The 18,986-nt window shown below is 37.6% G+C and overlaps 2 protein-coding genes across 2 annotated transcripts; one reads left to right on the forward strand and one right to left on the reverse strand.

Moving 5' to 3' along the window:
* Positions 1–9,690: 9,690 nt before the first annotated feature.
* LOC109216020 (UDP-glycosyltransferase 86A1-like) lies at positions 9,691–12,044 on the forward strand. The gene is made up of 2 exons (XM_019380148.1): positions 9,691–10,587; positions 10,918–12,044. Exons 1-2 carry the CDS (start codon positions 10,056–10,058, stop codon positions 11,817–11,819), a joined length of 1,434 nt encoding a protein of 477 aa, XP_019235693.1. The 5' UTR covers positions 9,691–10,055; the 3' UTR covers positions 11,820–12,044.
* Positions 12,045–12,085: 41 nt separating this feature from the next.
* On the reverse strand, positions 12,086–18,986 carry LOC109216021 (methyltransferase-like protein 6). The gene is made up of 7 exons (XM_019380149.1): positions 18,688–18,986; positions 14,384–14,493; positions 13,579–13,790; positions 13,380–13,471; positions 13,128–13,230; positions 12,880–13,022; positions 12,086–12,785 (listed from the first exon to the last, which is right to left on the reverse strand). Exons 1-7 carry the CDS (start codon positions 18,895–18,897, stop codon positions 12,672–12,674), a joined length of 984 nt encoding a protein of 327 aa, XP_019235694.1. The 5' UTR covers positions 18,898–18,986; the 3' UTR covers positions 12,086–12,671.

The following is an 18,986-nucleotide window of genomic DNA, read 5'->3' on the forward strand; positions in this document are numbered from 1 at the left end:
TAAGGGTTTGTTAAAAACGTTAAGTCCCCAGACCTTTTATGGGGCATTTTGTATAAGCAACTTTTAGTTTATGGCTAAGTTCACACTTAGTCTAAACTTTTTAATATTAAGAAGTTTGTTATTTGAACTTCTGTTTTGTTTATTCTTGCTTTTACATTTAAGGACTTACTGAATAACTTGCATTTTTATTTTGTAAAAATGCTTTCTTTATCCCATGAATGTTTTAAATGAATCATGAATTTTATAAAAGAGGGCCGTTTTATATTCGACACTTAATGAAGAAGACGTCTCAACTTCATAATGGTGTTAATATACGACAAAAGAAATAGGAACACACATGTTTCTTGAAATAACTTTGACAAGTTTTTATTTGAACTTGGCCAAGTCTTAAATAACACTTTACATGTATTTAAATAACATCTATAACTTTTTCGTAACTGTTTTTCTTACAAAAGATTTTTATTTTTAAAAAAGAAAGAATAAAATGCAAGGTTTTTATGTAATAACCCGTTTCAGTACATGTATACAAGGTTTTTATTTATAACCTGTTTCAGTACATTGCTTTTAACCTAACTATGATAAGGTTTTGCTTTGGCCTTGCTCGTGACTGACTTTCATTGGCTTTTGCTCTGCACTTGACTCATTCAATGAGTAAACTTTTTAGGCTTCTTCTTTGCCTTCTTTATACACATATGTCCACGTATATTATATAGTCCCCAAGTGTTTGAACTTTGAAGTATGAAGTCTCGAGCACTTGATTACTCCTCTTGTTTAGTCTTCTTCCTGTAAAGGAATAAAACACACGGGACTCGGAGGTATAATTTTAGATGAAGACTGCTTAACCCGTATCAATTTCTATCAGAATAGGTGTAACCCTAGACCGGGAATTTTAATTTATTCCACGTGCCTTGCAGGTCGTGATTCATCATTTAGTACGGGTTAGCTTTTTGCCTATCATCTAAAATTGTTAGTAAAATTTTAACAATTCAAAAATAGAATATAAAATGAGGATACCTGACCGTGGGTATTCCTTAGAAATAGTATCTCTTTAGGTGAACGGCATTCCAATGTGAAGGTAATATCTTGCCATCCATTGTCTCCAGCTCATATGCTCCTTTTCCCGCAATACCATGAATCATGTAAGGTCATTCCCAGGTTAGACCAAATTTTCCCGTATTAGCCGTCTTCGTGGATTGAAAAACTTTCTTGAGTACGAAGTCCCCAATCTTGAAGTATCTTAGTCGGGCCTTTTGATTGTAATATCGTTCCACGACTTGTTTTTGTGCTGTCATTCTTATTAATGCAGCTTCTCTTCTTCCTTCAAGTAAGTCAAGGTTTATGCGCATTTCTTCTTCATTAGATTCTTCTGACGCTTGCGTAAACCTCGTGCTTGGTTCCCCTATCTCAACCGGAATTAAGGCTTCAGCTCCGTACACCAATGAGAATGGTGTTTCACCTGTGCTAGTTTTTGCTGTCGCGCGATATGCCCATAAAACGCCAGGTAGCAATTATGGCCAATTGCCTTTAGATTCTTCTAATCGTTTCTTCAAATTGTTGACAATGACTTTATTTGTTGATTCAGCTTGTCCATTACCCACCGGATGGTAAGGCGTGGACGTAATCCTTTTGATCTGCCAACTTTGAAAAAATTCTGCGATTTGTGCGCCTATAAATTGTGGGCCATTATCACACACGATTTCCTTTGGTACACCGAATCGACATATGATATTTCGCCAAATGAAATATCTGAGTTCCTTTTCCCGTACCTGTTTAAATGCTCCTGCTTCTACCCATTTAGTAAAGTAGTCAGTGAGTACAAGTAGGAATTTTACCTGTCCATTCCCCATTTCATAAAAAGGCCACGGTGCAATGACTGGATGTAACAGTTCCTCAGGTCTATGCATGTTATTACCATATATAGGCACTTATCACATTTAGACACGAAATTCTCCGCTTCTTCTTCCATTTTAGGCCAATAATAGCCTGGTCTAATCATGGTTCTCACCAGTGATCTTCCTCCTGCGTGATTTCCACAATGCCCCTCGTGTATCTCTCTGATTACATATTCCGTTTGAGAAGGCCCGAGGCATCTCGCTAAGGGGCCACTGAACATTTTTTGATAAAGATTGCCTTGCTTTAAACAGTATCGAGCAGCCTTTTTTCGAAGCGCGTGAGCTTTTTTCTTGTCTTCAGGGACAGTACCATACTGCAAAAAAGCGACAATCTTTTTTCCAATCCCAGGTTAAGTTATTAAAATTTACCTCATTTTTGTCTGGATCAAGTACTGAATGAAACAAATGAATTACAGAAGCATTTTCATTGCTCGCCACGTCTGCCGCAGATGCGAGATTGGCTAGGGCATCTGCTTCGACATTTTAATCTCTTGGTATCTGTATGACTTTCCAGGTTTGAAATTGTCTAATCAGATCCCGTACCTTTTCTAAGTATTGCTGCATTCGTACCTCCCTGGCTGTATAAGTCCCCAGTATTTGGTTAACTACGAGCTGCGAATCGCTTTTGATTACAATTTGATTAATGCCAAGTTCCCGTGCCAGTTCTAAAGCTGCAATCATAGCTTCATACTCTGCTTCATTGTTAGTTATAGAATGACATTTAATGGCTTGTCGAATGGTATCACCCGTAGGTGGTACCAAAACAATTCCTAAGCATGCACCCTTCACATTAGACGAACCATCAGTAAATAAGGTCCAAAATCCCGGATTAAATCCGTTGAACACCTGTAATTCTTTTTCTGCTTCTAATTGCATTCCTTGGCTAAAATCAGCCACAAAATCTGCTAACACTTGAGATTTTATCGCGGTTCTAGGCTGGTATGTGATGCCNAATTTGATTAATGCCAAGTTCTCGTGCCAGTTCCAAACCTGCAATCACAGCTTCATACTCTGCCTCATTGTTAGTTATAGAATGGCATTTTATGGCTTGACGAATGGTTTCACCCGTAGGTGGCACCAAAACAATTCCTAAACCTGCTCTCTTCACGTTAGATGAGCCATCAGTAAATAAGGTCCAAATTCCTGGATTAGACCCGTTGAACACCTGTAGTTTTTTTTCTGCTTCTAATTGCATCCCGTGGCTAAAATCAACCAAAAAATCTGTTAACACCTGAGATTTTATCGCAAATCTGGGCTGGTAAGTAATGTCATATTCACTTAATTCTATAGCCCATTTGGCTAATCTACCTGACAACTCATGCTTGTGTAATATATTGCGTAATGGATAAGCAGTTACTACGACAACATGGTGACATTGAAAATAAGGCCTAAGTTTCCCAGATGCCATGATTAGTGCAAGTGCAAGCTTTTCTAATTGAGGATACCGCATCTCCGCGTCTAATAATGATTTGCTGACATAATAAATTGGAGATTGTTTATCTTGGTCTTCAGGAACTAAGACAGCACTAACCGCTACTTCCGAGACAGCAAGATAGATGAGCAACTTTTCTCCAACCTTTGGTTTTGCGAGCAACGGCGGATTTGACAGGTATGTCTTCAAATTTTTGAGTGTCTGCTGACCCTCCTCAGTCCATTCGAACTGATCTTGCTTTTTAAGAGCTGAAAAGAATTTAAAGCACTTTTCTGATGATTTGGAAATCTTCCCAGAGCTGCAATTCTCCCCGTTAGTCTTTGCACGTCTTTCTTATTTGTACGCATGTCAGGAATTTCTTCAATGGCTTTAATCTGCACGGGATTTACTTCAATACCACGGTTAGAAACAAGAAAACCTAAAAACTTACCTAATGAAACACCAAACGCACATATCTCGGGATTTAGTTTCATATTGAATTTTCGTAAAATCTGAAATGTATCAGTTCAATAGGATATATGATCTCTTGATTGTTAAGATTTGACAAGCATATCATCTATATAGACTTCCATAGTTTTTCCCGAATGTTCTTGGAACATTTTGGTTACCAATCTTTGATACGTTGCACCAGCATTTTTGAGACCGAAAGGCATTACCTTATAACAATAAGTCCCCCTGTCTGTGATAAATGAAGGTTTTTCTTCATCTAGGGGATCCATTTTGATCTGATTTTACCCGGAATACGCATCTAAAAAGCTTAATAACTCATGTCCTGCAGTAGCATCAATTAGTTGATCTATATGTGGTAATGGAAAAGAATCTTTAGGACAAGCTTTATTAAGGTCTGTGTAATCTACACAAACTCGCCATTTGCCATTCTTTTTCGGCACCACAACTGTATTAGCTAACCAATCAGGATACTTTACCTCGCGGATAGACCCAATTTTTAATAGTTTTTGAACCTCATCTTGAATTACCTGATTCTTGAAAGTCCCCTGCTCTCTTTTCTTTTGTTTGATGGGTTGATATGATGGGTCTTCATTTAACTTGTGAGTCATTACTTCCGGTGGAATTTCTGTCATATCAGAATGGGACCAGGCAAAGCAATCCACGTTAGTCTTTAAGAATTCAATCAACTTACCTTTCATATCACGGCTCAGGTTAGCCCCAACGTAGATTTTCCTTTCTGGCCATTGTGTAAATAACTCCACAGCCTCCAGCTCTTCAATTGTTGTTTTGATATTTTCGTTTTCCTCTGGTTCTTGAATGGAATCGGGCCTAAAGTCCACATTTGTTCGCCCTTGTTCAGTTGAGGTTTGTGTTGTAGTATCCGCAACTGGATTCTGTAACTGCTATTTTTCTTCGTTTCTCGTACCTGAATCTGCTACGGAGTTGATGCTTCTGGATGTCTGTTGATCCCCACGGATTTTACATATTCCCCATGGTGATGGAAATTTGATAACTTGATGCAAGGTAGACGGAACGGCATCCATCTCGTGGATCCATGGTCTCCCGAGAATCATATTGTAAGCCATTTCCAACTCTACTACCTGAAATTTGTATCCTTGACAACCCCTTCTGCGAATGTAATAAGCGTTACCTCCCCTTTTGTCAAAACGCTTGAATTGTCGAATCTAGACAAGGTATGCGCCTTTGGTACTAGTTTATCTTCAGCTTGCATCTCGTGTATTACTCTTAGTAGAAAAATGTTCACGTAACTACATGGATCAATCAAAACTCGTTTCACATTAGTATCATGTACAAGTAGAGATATTACCAGCGCATCGTTATGTGGAGTTAATACGCCATCCGCATCTGCATCATCAAACGTAATACTTTCTTCCTCTAAGACATGTCACACCCGCTTCCTGTGGGTAATTGTGACTTTGGAAACTTTATTGGCTGCTGTGTACGTCACACCATGATTTCTTCACCTCCGCTTATAACATTAACGGTCCTTTTGGGAGAAGGCGGTTTAGGGGGCTCTGCCTATTCTTCATGTATGCTTGCTTACCTTTCTCACTGAATAATTCGGTAAGATATCCTTGCTTCAATAGATGATCAACTTCACCTTGTAGCAATCTACAATCTGTCGTTTTATGACCATGATCGTTGTGAAATTCGCACCAGTGATCAGGATTGCGCCTGTTTGGATTTGATCTCATTTCTTTTGGCCACCGCACCTTATCACCCATGCTTCTTAAAACAGCTACGAGCTCGGAAGTGCTTACATTAAAATTATAACCGCCAAATCTTGCCTTCAAGTTTCTATCGTCATCCCGCGTCTCTCGCATGTTTTGATCATTCCCAACCCTTGATGATGAACCCGACTCTCTATTCCTCAATCTATGATCGTACCTTGAATTGTCCTATTTTGATCGTGAATCTTTTCCCGCTTGACCTATATATGGTTCGTATCTGTTTTTACCGGACCTTTTTTCGGTTTCCGCCCGTCTCGAACTCACATTTTCCTCTTTTTGAGACCGTGAGATAATATCTTCTTCTATCCTTAGCTTCGTGTTGTACCTGTTATAAACGTCATTCCATGTTGTTGCTGGGAATTCACGAAGACTTTCCTTGAGTCGTCTCGTGGCTTCTGAGCTTTTTTCATACAAATTACTGGTGAAGGCTATAGCTGCCTAATTGTCTAGTACACGTGGTAACGTCATTCTTTCATGCTGGAACCTGTCCACGAACTCTCTAAGCAACTCTGAGTCCCCTTGCTTGATTTTGAAAATTTCTTCCATTCTTTTTTCGACTTTTTGAGATCCCGAATGTGCTTTGATAAATGAATCTGCAAGCTTAACAAAAGAATTTATGGAATTTCCGGGTGAAAGAGAATACCATGTTAATGCTCCCTTAGTGAGTGTTTCACCGAATTTTTTGACCAATACTGATCCAATTTCTTATTTGGTAAAGTCGTTGCCTTTGACGCTAGTTGTGAATGCAGTCACGTGGTCTCGTTCAGTTGTTCCATCATATTTTGAAATATCGGGCATTTTGAATTTCTTTGGAATTGGGAGAGGAGCAGCACTTGGCTTCCAAGGTTGTTGTGAATATTTGTCCATATCTATCCCTTTGATTACAGGCGGTACTCCAGGTATTTGCTCTATGCGGTCACTTTGCTCCTTGAGCTGTTTCTGCAATGTTAATACTAAATTTTGTAAATCAGAATTGACTAAGTTACCTGGTTCTCCATCTCGTGACTCGCTGGGGATTCCACCACTGCCCGAATTAGCAAGCACGGAACGAGGGTTTTCCAAAGTGTTGTTATTTGGAATTGGTGTTGATGGTGCAACAGGTAACTGGCTGGCAAAGGCCTCGAGAGCTTTATTGACCTGTTGAGCGATTAGCTTTTGCAAAGCTTCATTGATAGCTTCATCGTTTTCAAAATGAGCATTTGCATTTGAATGAGATCCATCAAGAGTGCCCTCTCGAGACCGCCGAGGGGAGCTTTGTGGAGAAGGGATCGGGGTGCGATTATCTTGTGAATTCCCTTGGAGTTGATGGTTTCCTTGGTTTCCTTGGGTGTTGTCGTTAACATTTGACGTGGTTGTTGATGTAACAAAAAAGGTTAGGTTAAGAATAGATTATCAGATTCCCGGTAACGGAACCAATTTGTTTAACCAAAAAGTGGAATTTCGGTCAAAGCTTTATTTTAGAAGCACTCGGGTTACTGATAATCAAAAAATAAAATGAATAAAGGAAATTGATTTTTGCAAATAATAAGATGAACAGAAGAAAGCAAAGTAAACCAGTATATTCCGATGATATTTCGTGTGTCTACAAATGATCAGTCTTTTCCTTTTTATAGCTATTTCTAAGATATACGTTTTGCCTCTGTCATAATAAGGCTATTATAGACAATTAAAGGTATTTAATATTTCGTTACAATGACAATCATTATAATTCAATACAGATTTTCTAACGTCTTCAGTATTTAATGCTTATTAAATACTGTATCCTTTCTCTCTTATGCTGTCAGATTCATTCTCCTTAAATCTTGGACTTAAATAGGTACGAGCACCGAGTCTTTTGATTATCTACTCGTGTCTCTGCTCGTACCTTTGCTCGTATCTGTTGCAACTCGTGCCTCTTTGCTAATCATCATTCTTTGTCCAGCATACGTGTCATGATATGTCATCTTTCAATTGCTTCAATATATATAAACTCAATTTTTCCCAATACAAAATAGCCACTATTTTGCTGCAACAGGGACCGGTCCAACATAATATACTGGAGATTGGTGCACCTGTATATGAACTTCCAGCATATTATGCTGGAACTCCAACACGCGAAAAGTTCCAGCATAATATACTGGAGATTGGAGCACATGTCCAGCATATTATGCTGGATCGGTATATTATACTGGAACTCCAGTATATTATGCTGGAGTTCCAGTATACTTATGCTGGAACTCCATTATAATATGCTGGAGTTCTAGTATACTTATGCTGGAACTCCAGTATAATATACTGGAGTATTTTTCGGATTTTGAACAGTGTTTTCGTTCAGATTTATCTTTACATGAAAAGTGGCCAAATTTCGATTACTTTTGAAACTGTGGCTATTTTTGAATGACCACTTGTAAATCTGGCTATTTTTGAATTTCAGTCAGACCCGCTAAACTTGACTATGGGCCTACTTTATCAGATCGATGTACTGGGCTTACAACTTCATTTTTGGTTAAAATAGCACGGGCTAGCCAGTTTTCGGAGTGGTCATTCAATAGCCAGTGTTTACAAAGTCATTGAAAAATAGCCACTATTTTGCTGCAACAGGGACCGGTCCAGCATAATATACTCGAGATCGGTGCACCTGTGTATGAACTTCTAGCATATTATGCTGGAACTCCAACACGCTAAAAGTTCCAGCATAATATACTGGAAATTGGAGCACCTGTGTGTGAACTTCCAGCATATTATACTGGACCAGTATATTATACTGGAACTCCAGTATATTATGCTGGAGTATTTTTCGGAATTTGAACAGCGTTTTCGTTCAGATTTATCTTTACATGAAAAGTGGCTAAATTTCGATTACTTTTAAAATTGTGGCTATTTTAAATGAACAATTATAAATCTGGCTATTTTAGAATTTCTCCATCATTTTTGGGCTCTTGAGTCTTTTCGTTATGGGATTTTATACAAATAGACGGTTGAATTCATCTTTTATTTTCTAACCAATATACATAGATCATTCACTGATAAATACGATTGTACACATATTATACATGAATTATAAACATATTATACATTCACCAACTGTTTCGCTGAGATCTTTATACAAATAGCCAGTTGTTATCAATCTCTTAATATGGAACCTTGATCCATTAGCTTATAATATAAATATAAGGGAAATTTATATAGTGTGGCCTCCCCCAAAATTACGTATTCTTTGTATATTAATGTATAATATACATGTTTTAACATATATAGTCTAGTCGTCTCTTTTCATCAAAACTTGGGGTGTCTAACGACACTTTGGAAGTCCAGCAACATGGCAACAGGCATTTGTTTTCCAAAAGTTGAATTTTTTTCTTCAAATTATTCTGTCAACAAACACCATTTCTTTGCACCAGGGTTCTATGTTAGTCCATACTTACATATTTACGTAGCTATGAGTCAGCTGACTAAATGGTATATTGGATGATATTCTATGGTGCATATTATTTTCAAATGAAACTATGGAGATGTATTCCAGAAAATAACGGTTAGATCCAACATATTCAAGTCATGAAATTTTGAGTGTTAAGATGAATGTACAATAGCCCACAGATAGGATATAATGAGAGAAGATGGTCTAAGATGGTTTAATAATATCCTATATAGATCTTCAAATGAAATAGTCCACACGTACAACAATATGATGATTGACGGTGTTAAACGTAAATGAGGTAAACCCAAAATTACATGAAGAGAATTTATCTCAAAAGGCGTACAAAATCTTTTAGCTAAGAATATCATCATTAATTTTCAAGAGATTGTAGGTCTAGTCGGACAAATTTCCTCCATGTGTTATTATAAAACCAAAAACAATAAATTAAAAGAAAAAGTAGCAAGACCATAATGTGTATTAACCAATTATTCACAACCCGACACAAAGAAAAGCAAAAGAGCAAAAGTTTGATATTGAAAGAAAGGGACAAACACAAATGCAATGAACAGACAATGCAGTGCAATTATTGAAAATGAATGCAGCTTTAAGAATGACCTAGCCGCCACTAACATGTCCAATTTCCCTAGATTCTTGCACAATGAATGCTGGCCATACATCAAGTAGCTTCTAGAAGCCGGACAGATCTACGGAAAAAAATTTTTACTTGCACCCGATGTTTATACAAAACAAATGAATACAATACATGCGTCTAAGTACCTCTTGGTTGTGGCACAATGGCCCATCTCATATCCTTAAACTCCCAAGAGATACCCTTGGAGAGGTCCAAATTCACATAAATATTCAATATTCAACCCTTTTGTATCAAAGAACATAAGCCACCATTTTTTTGTTTTAAAATAACGAAGGTGTCCAGACCAGCTTATGCGCACTTAAACTAATTCTACGGTGGACCTGCTACTTCCCACCAGCACAAAATATAAAGCGACCATCTCCGTCCAAGCTCTTATATAAACATAGAAGGAAACCATCTCTTATATGCCTGCACCTCCTTTGGTGCTATATTAATAATACACTTACCTTTCTCAAACAAGGCAACCATCTCCTATACCAAAATGGGGGTAGAAGAACACCCAAAGCTACATGCAGTAATGATACCACTTCCTCTTCAAGGCCATATAAATCCATTCACCCATCTTGCCATGAAGCTTGCTTCAAAAGGTTTTACCATCACATTTGTCAACACAGAATCAACTCACCAGCACATAGCTAGAGCTCAGTCACTTAAAGATGACGACAATAACCCTTTCTCCGATGCACAGAAATCCGGTCTTGACATTCGTTATGCCAAAATTAGTGATGGTTTCCCACTGAGTTTTGAAAGGAGGGCCAAAGCAGGCCAATTTGTGGAAGGTCTTATTCATGTTTTCGAAGCTCATGTGGATGACTTCATTGAAAATCTAATCCATTCGAAACCAGACCCGCCCATTTCGTGTATAATAGCTGACAGTTTCCACGTATGGGCATCAACGATTGCCAAAATATATAATCTCGTCAATGTTTCACTCTGGACTGAACCAGCAACAGTGCTTACTATCTACTACCACATGGACCTGCTCAAGAGTAAAGGCCATTTCGGATGTCATGGTAAGAACTCCATATCTTGAAGCTATTAGTACTGTCTATTCAGTGACTACAATACATAATCAATTTATTTTTTATAACCGTGGTGTCCGGGCCAGCTTATGCGCACCTCGACTAATTCGATTGGATACCTGTTACCTCCCGCCAACAACAGGTACCAAGTACCTCTGTTCACCAAGGCTTGGACAAATAGGAAGAAACCACCTAGTGTTTTTGTTTCTGCTGGGATTTGAACCTAAGACCTCATGGTTCTCGGCCCACTTCATTGACCATATGCCACACCCTTGGCTACATTACATTATCAATTAGCTAATGAGTAATCATTTTGTCCAGATAAGTGTGAAGACACAATTAGATACATACCAGGAGTCCAAGCCATTGAACCAGCAGATTTACCTTCATATTGTCAAGATCCTGATTCAAGCACCGTGATGCCTCGTTTTGTTTTCAAGTGTCTTGAAGATGCACAGAAAGCAGATTTTGTCCTCTGCAACACAGTGCAAGAGTTAGAGCCTTCAGCTATCTCAGCCATACAAGAGAAGCAGCCATTCTACGCAATTGGGCCGGTCTTCCCTGCAAGCTTTACAAAGAGAACAATTGCAACAGGCCTGCTGCCAGAGTCAGATTACACCGACTGGCTCAATAGCAAACAAGATGGTACGGTGTTATACATCTCATTTGGTAGTCTTGCTAATATGAGTAAACAGGATATTCTGGAAATAGCACAGGGCATTTTAATAAGTAAGGTGAGTTTCATTTGGGTGCTACGTCACAATATCCTAGGTTCTGGAGAAAGAAACATTTTGCCTCGTAGATTTGAGGAAGAAACTGTAGGTAGAGGACTGGTTGTGCCGTGGTGCTCTCAACTAGCAGTACTATCACATCCAGCAGTTGGAGGGTTTTTGACTCATTGTGGGTGGAATTCAATCTTGGAAAGCATATGGTGTAAAGTTCCAATGGTGTGTGTTCCTATTTTAACAGATCAATTTACTAATAGGAAATTAGTGGTCAATGATTGGAGGATTGGTGTGAATCTTTGCACTGGAAGATTAATCAGGAGGGAAGAAGTAGCGGAGAATATTGGAAGGATAATGAGTAAATCAGATGATTTGAGGAAGAATATAGAGAAAACAAAGATGGTCCTTCAGAATGCACTGTCTGATGAGGGATCTTCGAAGAAGAATCTCAACCAATTCATAGAAGAAATGAAGAACAAGATTCTTCAGAAAAAATGAGATGGCTCACAAGAGACACATTCTCACTTACCAATTATGGTTCTGCAAAGCCAGAACTTAGCAAGTTATGTATTAGTTCTATAAAAATTGTTATGCCATGAATAATGACACGGCATACAACAATTACTACGCCTTAAGCTAGTTGGATCAGCTATATGAATCCTCAAAACTTTTACTGCGACCAATTGAATTGATGGCATGAGAAAAAAAAGAGCTCAGCAGATACATTTTTCTTTTTTTTTTTTTGTGCTCAGCAGATACATTCATACCATAAAAATAGCATGTCAATATCCTCTATATCCCAAGTTTGAATGTCTAATAATGACAAGGTGAAAAAAGTGCATTTGACAAAACAAATCTTTTACTTCCGGTCTTCATGTTGACTTACTTTTCACAATTAAATTCTCCAGGACATGAACAACAATAGTTCGCCCTTGGGAAGCTTCCCAAACCAAACTGCACCATAATGTAACCTGGCCTTAAAACAGCCCCAAGCTTAAGATAACACACAGCCGAAGTCAACAGAAACAATATCACCATCTTGTTAAACTTTTGTTCATCCTTTTCTGTATCTCATCTTACAACCGCAACACCACTTCATATGTTTCACGAGACAAAGTGCCTCTCTGCATGCATAGCTAGAAAGGACTGAAACTTTCATTCATCAAAGGAATCTCAGGCACTGACATTGTACACTCAAGTATTCTACTTCTATGCATCATTGATTTAGCTCGTTGGAGGACGACTTAAGAGTCAAAAACAACCCATGTTTATCTCTTTTTCAGTTTGTTAAGCTCATGGAACATTAATGTGTCTGCTTGAAAGATCATTTTTCCCATTAAAACCACAGGGTTATGAACCTACATAGACATGCGGCTTCTGGAACTTCCCATGAATCCACACTCTTCGCATGATCTTCCCATTCCGCCGATTCACTGACTGGACACAGCAATATTCAAGCTCAAGCTGCAAAAACGTTCATAAATATGTTAAAGCTTATTGGTAATGGAACCAAAATACCTGTCTGTAGTTCCACAAAGTAGCCAACGGGAAGTAATACCTCAGTGAATCCTGTGCCACAGAAGAGATCTCTTACACTATCTAAGCAAAAGAAATAAGACCTTGTTCCATCAGAACGCATGTACTCCCTGTATCCTACTCTTTGCTCCGGCTCGAAACGAAGCATGGTCATATCATAAAGACCTGAGTTTCACACTTCCCGAATTCAGATACAAATTTTACAGATTACCAAAAGATACATTGCCAATGTTCTGCAAGTAATGTCTAATATTTAGGTCAGGTTATTACCGTAATCCCTGAATAACAACACGCCTCCGGGCTTTAGAACAGAGAAGCATTCTGCGATTGCTCTTGACATCCTGTGAAGTGGCACTGCTGATAGCGTAAATATCTGGAAATTACAAATGAAATAACCATCTACTTAGACATTTGGTGAAATCAACACAGTTGTGAATAAAAACGAGCCCTGATTTTTTTTTAAATAATTAAATTAAAACAAAAGCGAGCCCTGATCAGAGACATAATTAAGAATGTACATACTAGGGTAACAAAATCTACTCCCCTAATGCAGCTATCATTCTTTGCAGATATCGGTGGATCAGGGAAATCTTGCTTACTGCAGATTTTTGCATCTGCATGAGCAAAACACGTCCATTTAAAAAACCACCTCTTTGCTGTACCAGCAGAGAATGATAGATCATATCAAATAAAATGCAGAAGAACTGGTACATTTGCTAACCTAAGGAGCGCATATTCTGCTTCCGAGAGAAACTTTCACAGCAATAAGTGCAGACTAACCAGTTTGGAAATCCACTCACAGAGAAATCACATTGGAATGGGTAAAACCGTTCTTTAGCCAAGATTATATTAGCAGCTTCAATATTCTCTTTAGCCCTCTCAAGAGCCTCTTTGCTGCAGTCACAGGCATACAGAGAGATGCTCTTGTTTCCACTGCAAGAGATAAGCAAAGTTTCAGCAATGAGATCAGGATAATGCGATTCTCAATCTTCACATAGAACATTGAAATTCAATATTAACAAATGAACAAGTAGGTCAGCCTTACTATCACGAAGAGATGAAGCAAGATGAAATTGGATAAACCTAATCTTAATTTAGAGAAAGAAAGAAGATTCGCCAACATTGCTCTTAAATAAGGTAAAGTAAATACATCATCACCAAACGAACACAGCTCTGATTTCGTGTTACTTATCTCTAGTCAGCAGTGTTGTTTCTAGGTGAGGTTGAATAGGAAGTAAAGACTCTACTATATACTCATCCATTTGAGCATGGATGCCTCATATATCGTGTTTGGACCTAAATTTTGTGGCTACTTCCAAGAAAATTAAAGAATAATATGGTCAACTTAGGAATAGCTCCACTCAAGATAATCAATTATGGGATATCAAAATATCAATGAACAAGAAACTATCATAGAACTAGTGGCTTATAATTATGCACCTTAAACAAAGAGAGTTTTGCCACTTCCTCAGACTAAAAATGCTTAAACAAATAAGTCACTCAAAGCAAGGAAACATCTTCCTCACCGTAATATAGGCAGAGCTGTACTACCATTTCCACATCCGACCTCCAAAACTGTCGAGCATTCCCCGCAAGAGGCTAGCTCAGGGAATTCCTTAAGCAAGTACCGCCGCTCCTACATGGAAGAAATTATGTTTAAGAAAGAACATAAAGTGGAATATATGTTTTTCAAACAGTTAACGGAAACGCTTATGCATGCTGTACTGCCAATCAGGTCAACACAAGAGTACCAAAATACGCAACCAAAACAAATAGCAAAACAACAAGCAGATGATGACTACTTGTCTTGAAAGACAATAACATAAAGATGTCATTTGAAGAAAAATAAATGAGTTTAGAAGAAGAGAAGAATAGCCAAAGCAGTACCAGTTAGAGAATGCCCCAGCTCTCATTCTAGTTGAGATGAGAAAAATAATCCTTTTATTTTCTTTTTCTTTTTCTTTTTGAACAAAAAAGTATCAGTTTAAACTCGCTATATGTTCTTTTTGATAAGGAACTCGCGGTAAGTTCTTATGGAACAAAAGCATAGGAAACATTTTCGTACCAAGTTCTAGTAGTTGAACTGTGGTAGTGGTGACAGAAGAAGCCAATTTTTTTAAACCACACTCCTGTGTTCTATTTAGATTGATTTTGGAAAGAGCAACATTCTTTTTTCCCTTAGCCACCATTTAGTTTCTCACCACTATTGAAGAAAGGATTCCGAAAGATATCTACCAAGTTCAATTCTTTGCCAATTATCTAATACATCAAAACTCCTAGTCCCATAAAAATAGCACTAAACTCGAACCTAAAAATTAGATGTCTTGGACTTTGCACCTAAGGACTTGAGATTGAAACCCTGGTAACTAGCTACAAAAGCTTGCTTCCAATCCTATAGGCCTTGGACCTAATGTGTGTAACTCGTAAGATACCGCAGGAGGCCTCATGGATTAATCTTCATTGCTCAAGTCCAAAGAGGCTCTAGTAAGAGAAAGGGGCGAAATAAAGAGCTTCGTGAGAAGACTTTAGCATATTGTTAACCATGTGAGCGGAGAGCATGCTTTCATTTGAAGTCTGTTGTAGAGAGATTTGGCTATGAAAGAAATGTTCTACAAGAGATACAAAGTCAACCATTCAAGTGTAGCTTGTTGGCCAAGATAGGCAACATCAAACCCTTGATTTGTACACATACTTCGTTTTGTGGACTAGGTCTTTTATATGGTCTAAAACTTTAGATTTGCATCACTGAGTTAAGTTGGCGCCCACAGTCCTAAACCCTTTTAAGAGTGAGAAAAAAGGCACTAGTTCGGTCATTCACACAGCCCCTAGAAGTCATCGGAATGAGCTCTTAATTATTCCTTTGAAGTATGACACTTCCCCTTCTAGTATTTCACTTCCTTAGTCTAGTACGGAGGTCTCATACCTTAGCTTCCTTGTTGTTGTGTCCAGATTTTAGCTTTTAGTATTAGCTTCCTACTACACCTCTTTGTCATTAGTGTTATGTAACACCTCTATTTTATAGCTCCTCAAATCATACCTTTCATGTCATGCCTCATACCATTCCTCTCATATCGCAGCCCCTTGTATCATATTTCTCAAGCCATAGTTTCTCATACCAGAAGAAAATGAAAAGTGTGGTGCATAGTCAGTATAAAAATAAAAGTGTGGAGCTTGGAGCTCCATGGTCGACTTTAGCCACTGTGTTTCAACAATCAACTTCAAAACTACTTCTAAATATTGAAACTTCTTTTAGATATGAAAGTGGTTGCATCAGTTAGTAGCAGAGGTTATAGCTAAGTATCTTTTGTCCACTTGTGGGATCAAATTCATAAGCCAACTCACTTTAACTTTTGTGCTGATTAAACTTAGCTAACAGAGCATACTATGAGCATCATCCAAGGGACAGGTGTTATCTATCTCTAGAAGAACATTCCTACAATCCTACTATAACTCAATTTATGAGGTTCAGATTCCAAACTTTCTTTACCACTGACAAACACTTTTGGCAAATGCACCAATTCGGTTCCCACGTCGATGGCTATTATTGCACATTTAACTAATGATCTGTGACAAAGCAATCACTTTTCTCTTAGAATTACTAAACTTCAAATATTTCAGGAAAATCTCGGCTTTCTGCCACTTCTCTTACGCAAGAGAAACAACCCCATTAATTAAGTGTAAAAACTTAACTATTGATCTTTAACTGTTTAACAAGCTATCATTTCCAATTAAAATTACTAAAGTTCAAATCTTTAAAGAAAATCTCGGCTTTCTGTCACTTCCCTAACTCAAGACATCTAGGGAAATGACAACGGGGAAATGACGATATAACTACTATAATATTAGTGAGCGGGTATATAGGAAATACATCATAACTGCTATAATATTAGTGAGCGGAAATATAGGAAATACACCAATTGGCTTGAGTCGTGCTAGGCACTGCTAAGAAACTATTTCAGCAATGTGAAATGTTTCCCCAAGATTAAACAAGCCTACCTCTATTTATTTAGAGGATACAGGAATCAGCAAAATTAAATAATGCACCAACAAATCTTAAGAAATAATTAGAATAGGAATTTCTTGTAGAAAGAATAAAGGTTTTCTATATTTTCAGTGGCTAGCTATTAAGGAATAATACAACAACCCAGTGAAATCCCACTAGTGGGGTGTAGGGAGGGTAGTATTTACGCAGACCTTACCCCTACCCGAAGGGGTAGAGAGGCTGGTTCCGAAAGACCCTCGGCTCAAGAAGACAAAAGGAAGATTACTAAAGCTTTAGTTGGAAAGCATACTAACCAAAACGTGTAAGAAGGAAAGGAAAGAAAGGAAATGTTTCTGATGATATTTTGGAAGTATAATGTGAGCCTATATATAGGTTTTAAAGAGGGCTAGAAATAAGACAAGTGTATTGCACTCTTGTCCATACATATGCCACTTGTTATTTAGCATGACAATTGGTTAAGTTTCCTTGAAGATATTGCCACATGGACATATGACTTCATGCAAGAAGCCACATGCTAGTCCAAAATATCTTTTGAAATAAATTAATTTATCAACAATTGTAGCTGGTTCTGAGGCTGAGTGGCTAAGAAATTTCTTAGCTAATATTCATTTAATAAAGGACGTATTGCCTCCTGTGTCTATGCATTGTGATTGTCAAGCGACAATAGCTATTGCAAAGAATAAATCTTATAATTGTACTAGTAGACACATGAAATTGAGACATGATGCCATAAAGCAGCTGCTGAGAGATGGAATAATTTTCATTGATTATATGAAGTCAGAAGTTAATTTGGCCAATCCTCTAACTCAACCAGCGGGAAGAAAATTAATTCTTCAAACCTCAAGAGAGATGGGGTTAAGGCCAACATGTTGTCAATAGATCCCATGAACTAGGTTCATATGGGTAATAACAAAAGACACCAAACCTATTGCATTTGGACCATGCAAATCCAGCAAATCTTACTCTCGTATTCCTTACTCTTGCATTCCTAAAATATCTTTTGATGTGGGGGATTGTTGATAAATTAATTTATTTGAAAAGATATATTGGACTAGTATGTGGCGTCTTGCATGAAGTCATATATCCATGTGGAAAGTTGTTGTCATGTTATATAACAAGTGGCATATGTATGGACAAGTGTCCAATACGCTTATCTTATTTCTAGCCCTCTTTAAAACCTATATATAGGCTCGCATTGTACTTCCAAAATATCATCAGATACATTTCCTTTCTTTCCTTTCCTTCTTACACGTTTTGGTTAGTACACTTTCCAACCAAACCCTTAGTAATCTTCTTTAATACAGAGAACCTTTATTCTTTCTTCAAGAAATTCCTATTCTAATTATTTCTTAAGATTTGCTGGTGTATTATTTAATTGTGTTGATTCATGTATCCTCTAAATAAATAGAGGTAGGCTTGTTTAATCATGTATTCTTAGGATAGTGCCTAGCATGATTCAAGTTCCTATATTTTCGCTCAATAATATTATAGTTATGGTGTCTTTCTTATATTTCCGCTCACTAATATTATAGCAGTTATATCGTCATTTCCCCGTTGTCATTTGAGTACAAGACAAACAACCACATTAACAAAGTTTACAAATTTAACCAAGTTAAGAAACAAATTATGCAAATGCAAGATGAGTACAATATCAACAGCAACCAATTTCCATAAAATTATAAAGTTGAAAACTTTCAGGAAAATCATGGCTTTCTGGCAACAAAAAAAACCACATTCATAATGTTTAGAAATTTAACAAAGTTAAGAAACAAAATATACAAATGCAAGCTCAGGATACAATCAACAGAAACAGTGAATAATAGTTACCTTGAAGAATTTTCCAGTGGAATTCTGGCGAGTGTGGAAATTGTTCCATGCTTGAGAATCTTCTGAAGAAGAAAGGGTATGTTGATTTTGGGGAAAAGGAAGCAAGTGGTGGACTAGAGAAGGATCGTTTTCGATCTCGTGCCGAAGTTGGTCCCATTCAAAGTCTTTGCTATAGTAGTTTTCTGCTGTAATTTCTCTTGGTTCCATCATCTCCCCTTGTTTCTCCTCTCTCTCTCTCTCTCTTAATGGTTTATGGATTAGGTGTGAATTGTAATTAAGTCTTTTTGTTTTTTTCTTTT

The sequence above is a fragment of the Nicotiana attenuata genome, unplaced genomic scaffold, assembly GCF_001879085.1.
Source record: "Nicotiana attenuata strain UT unplaced genomic scaffold, NIATTr2, whole genome shotgun sequence".
In the NCBI taxonomy this organism is placed as follows: Eukaryota; Viridiplantae; Streptophyta; class Magnoliopsida; order Solanales; family Solanaceae; genus Nicotiana; species Nicotiana attenuata.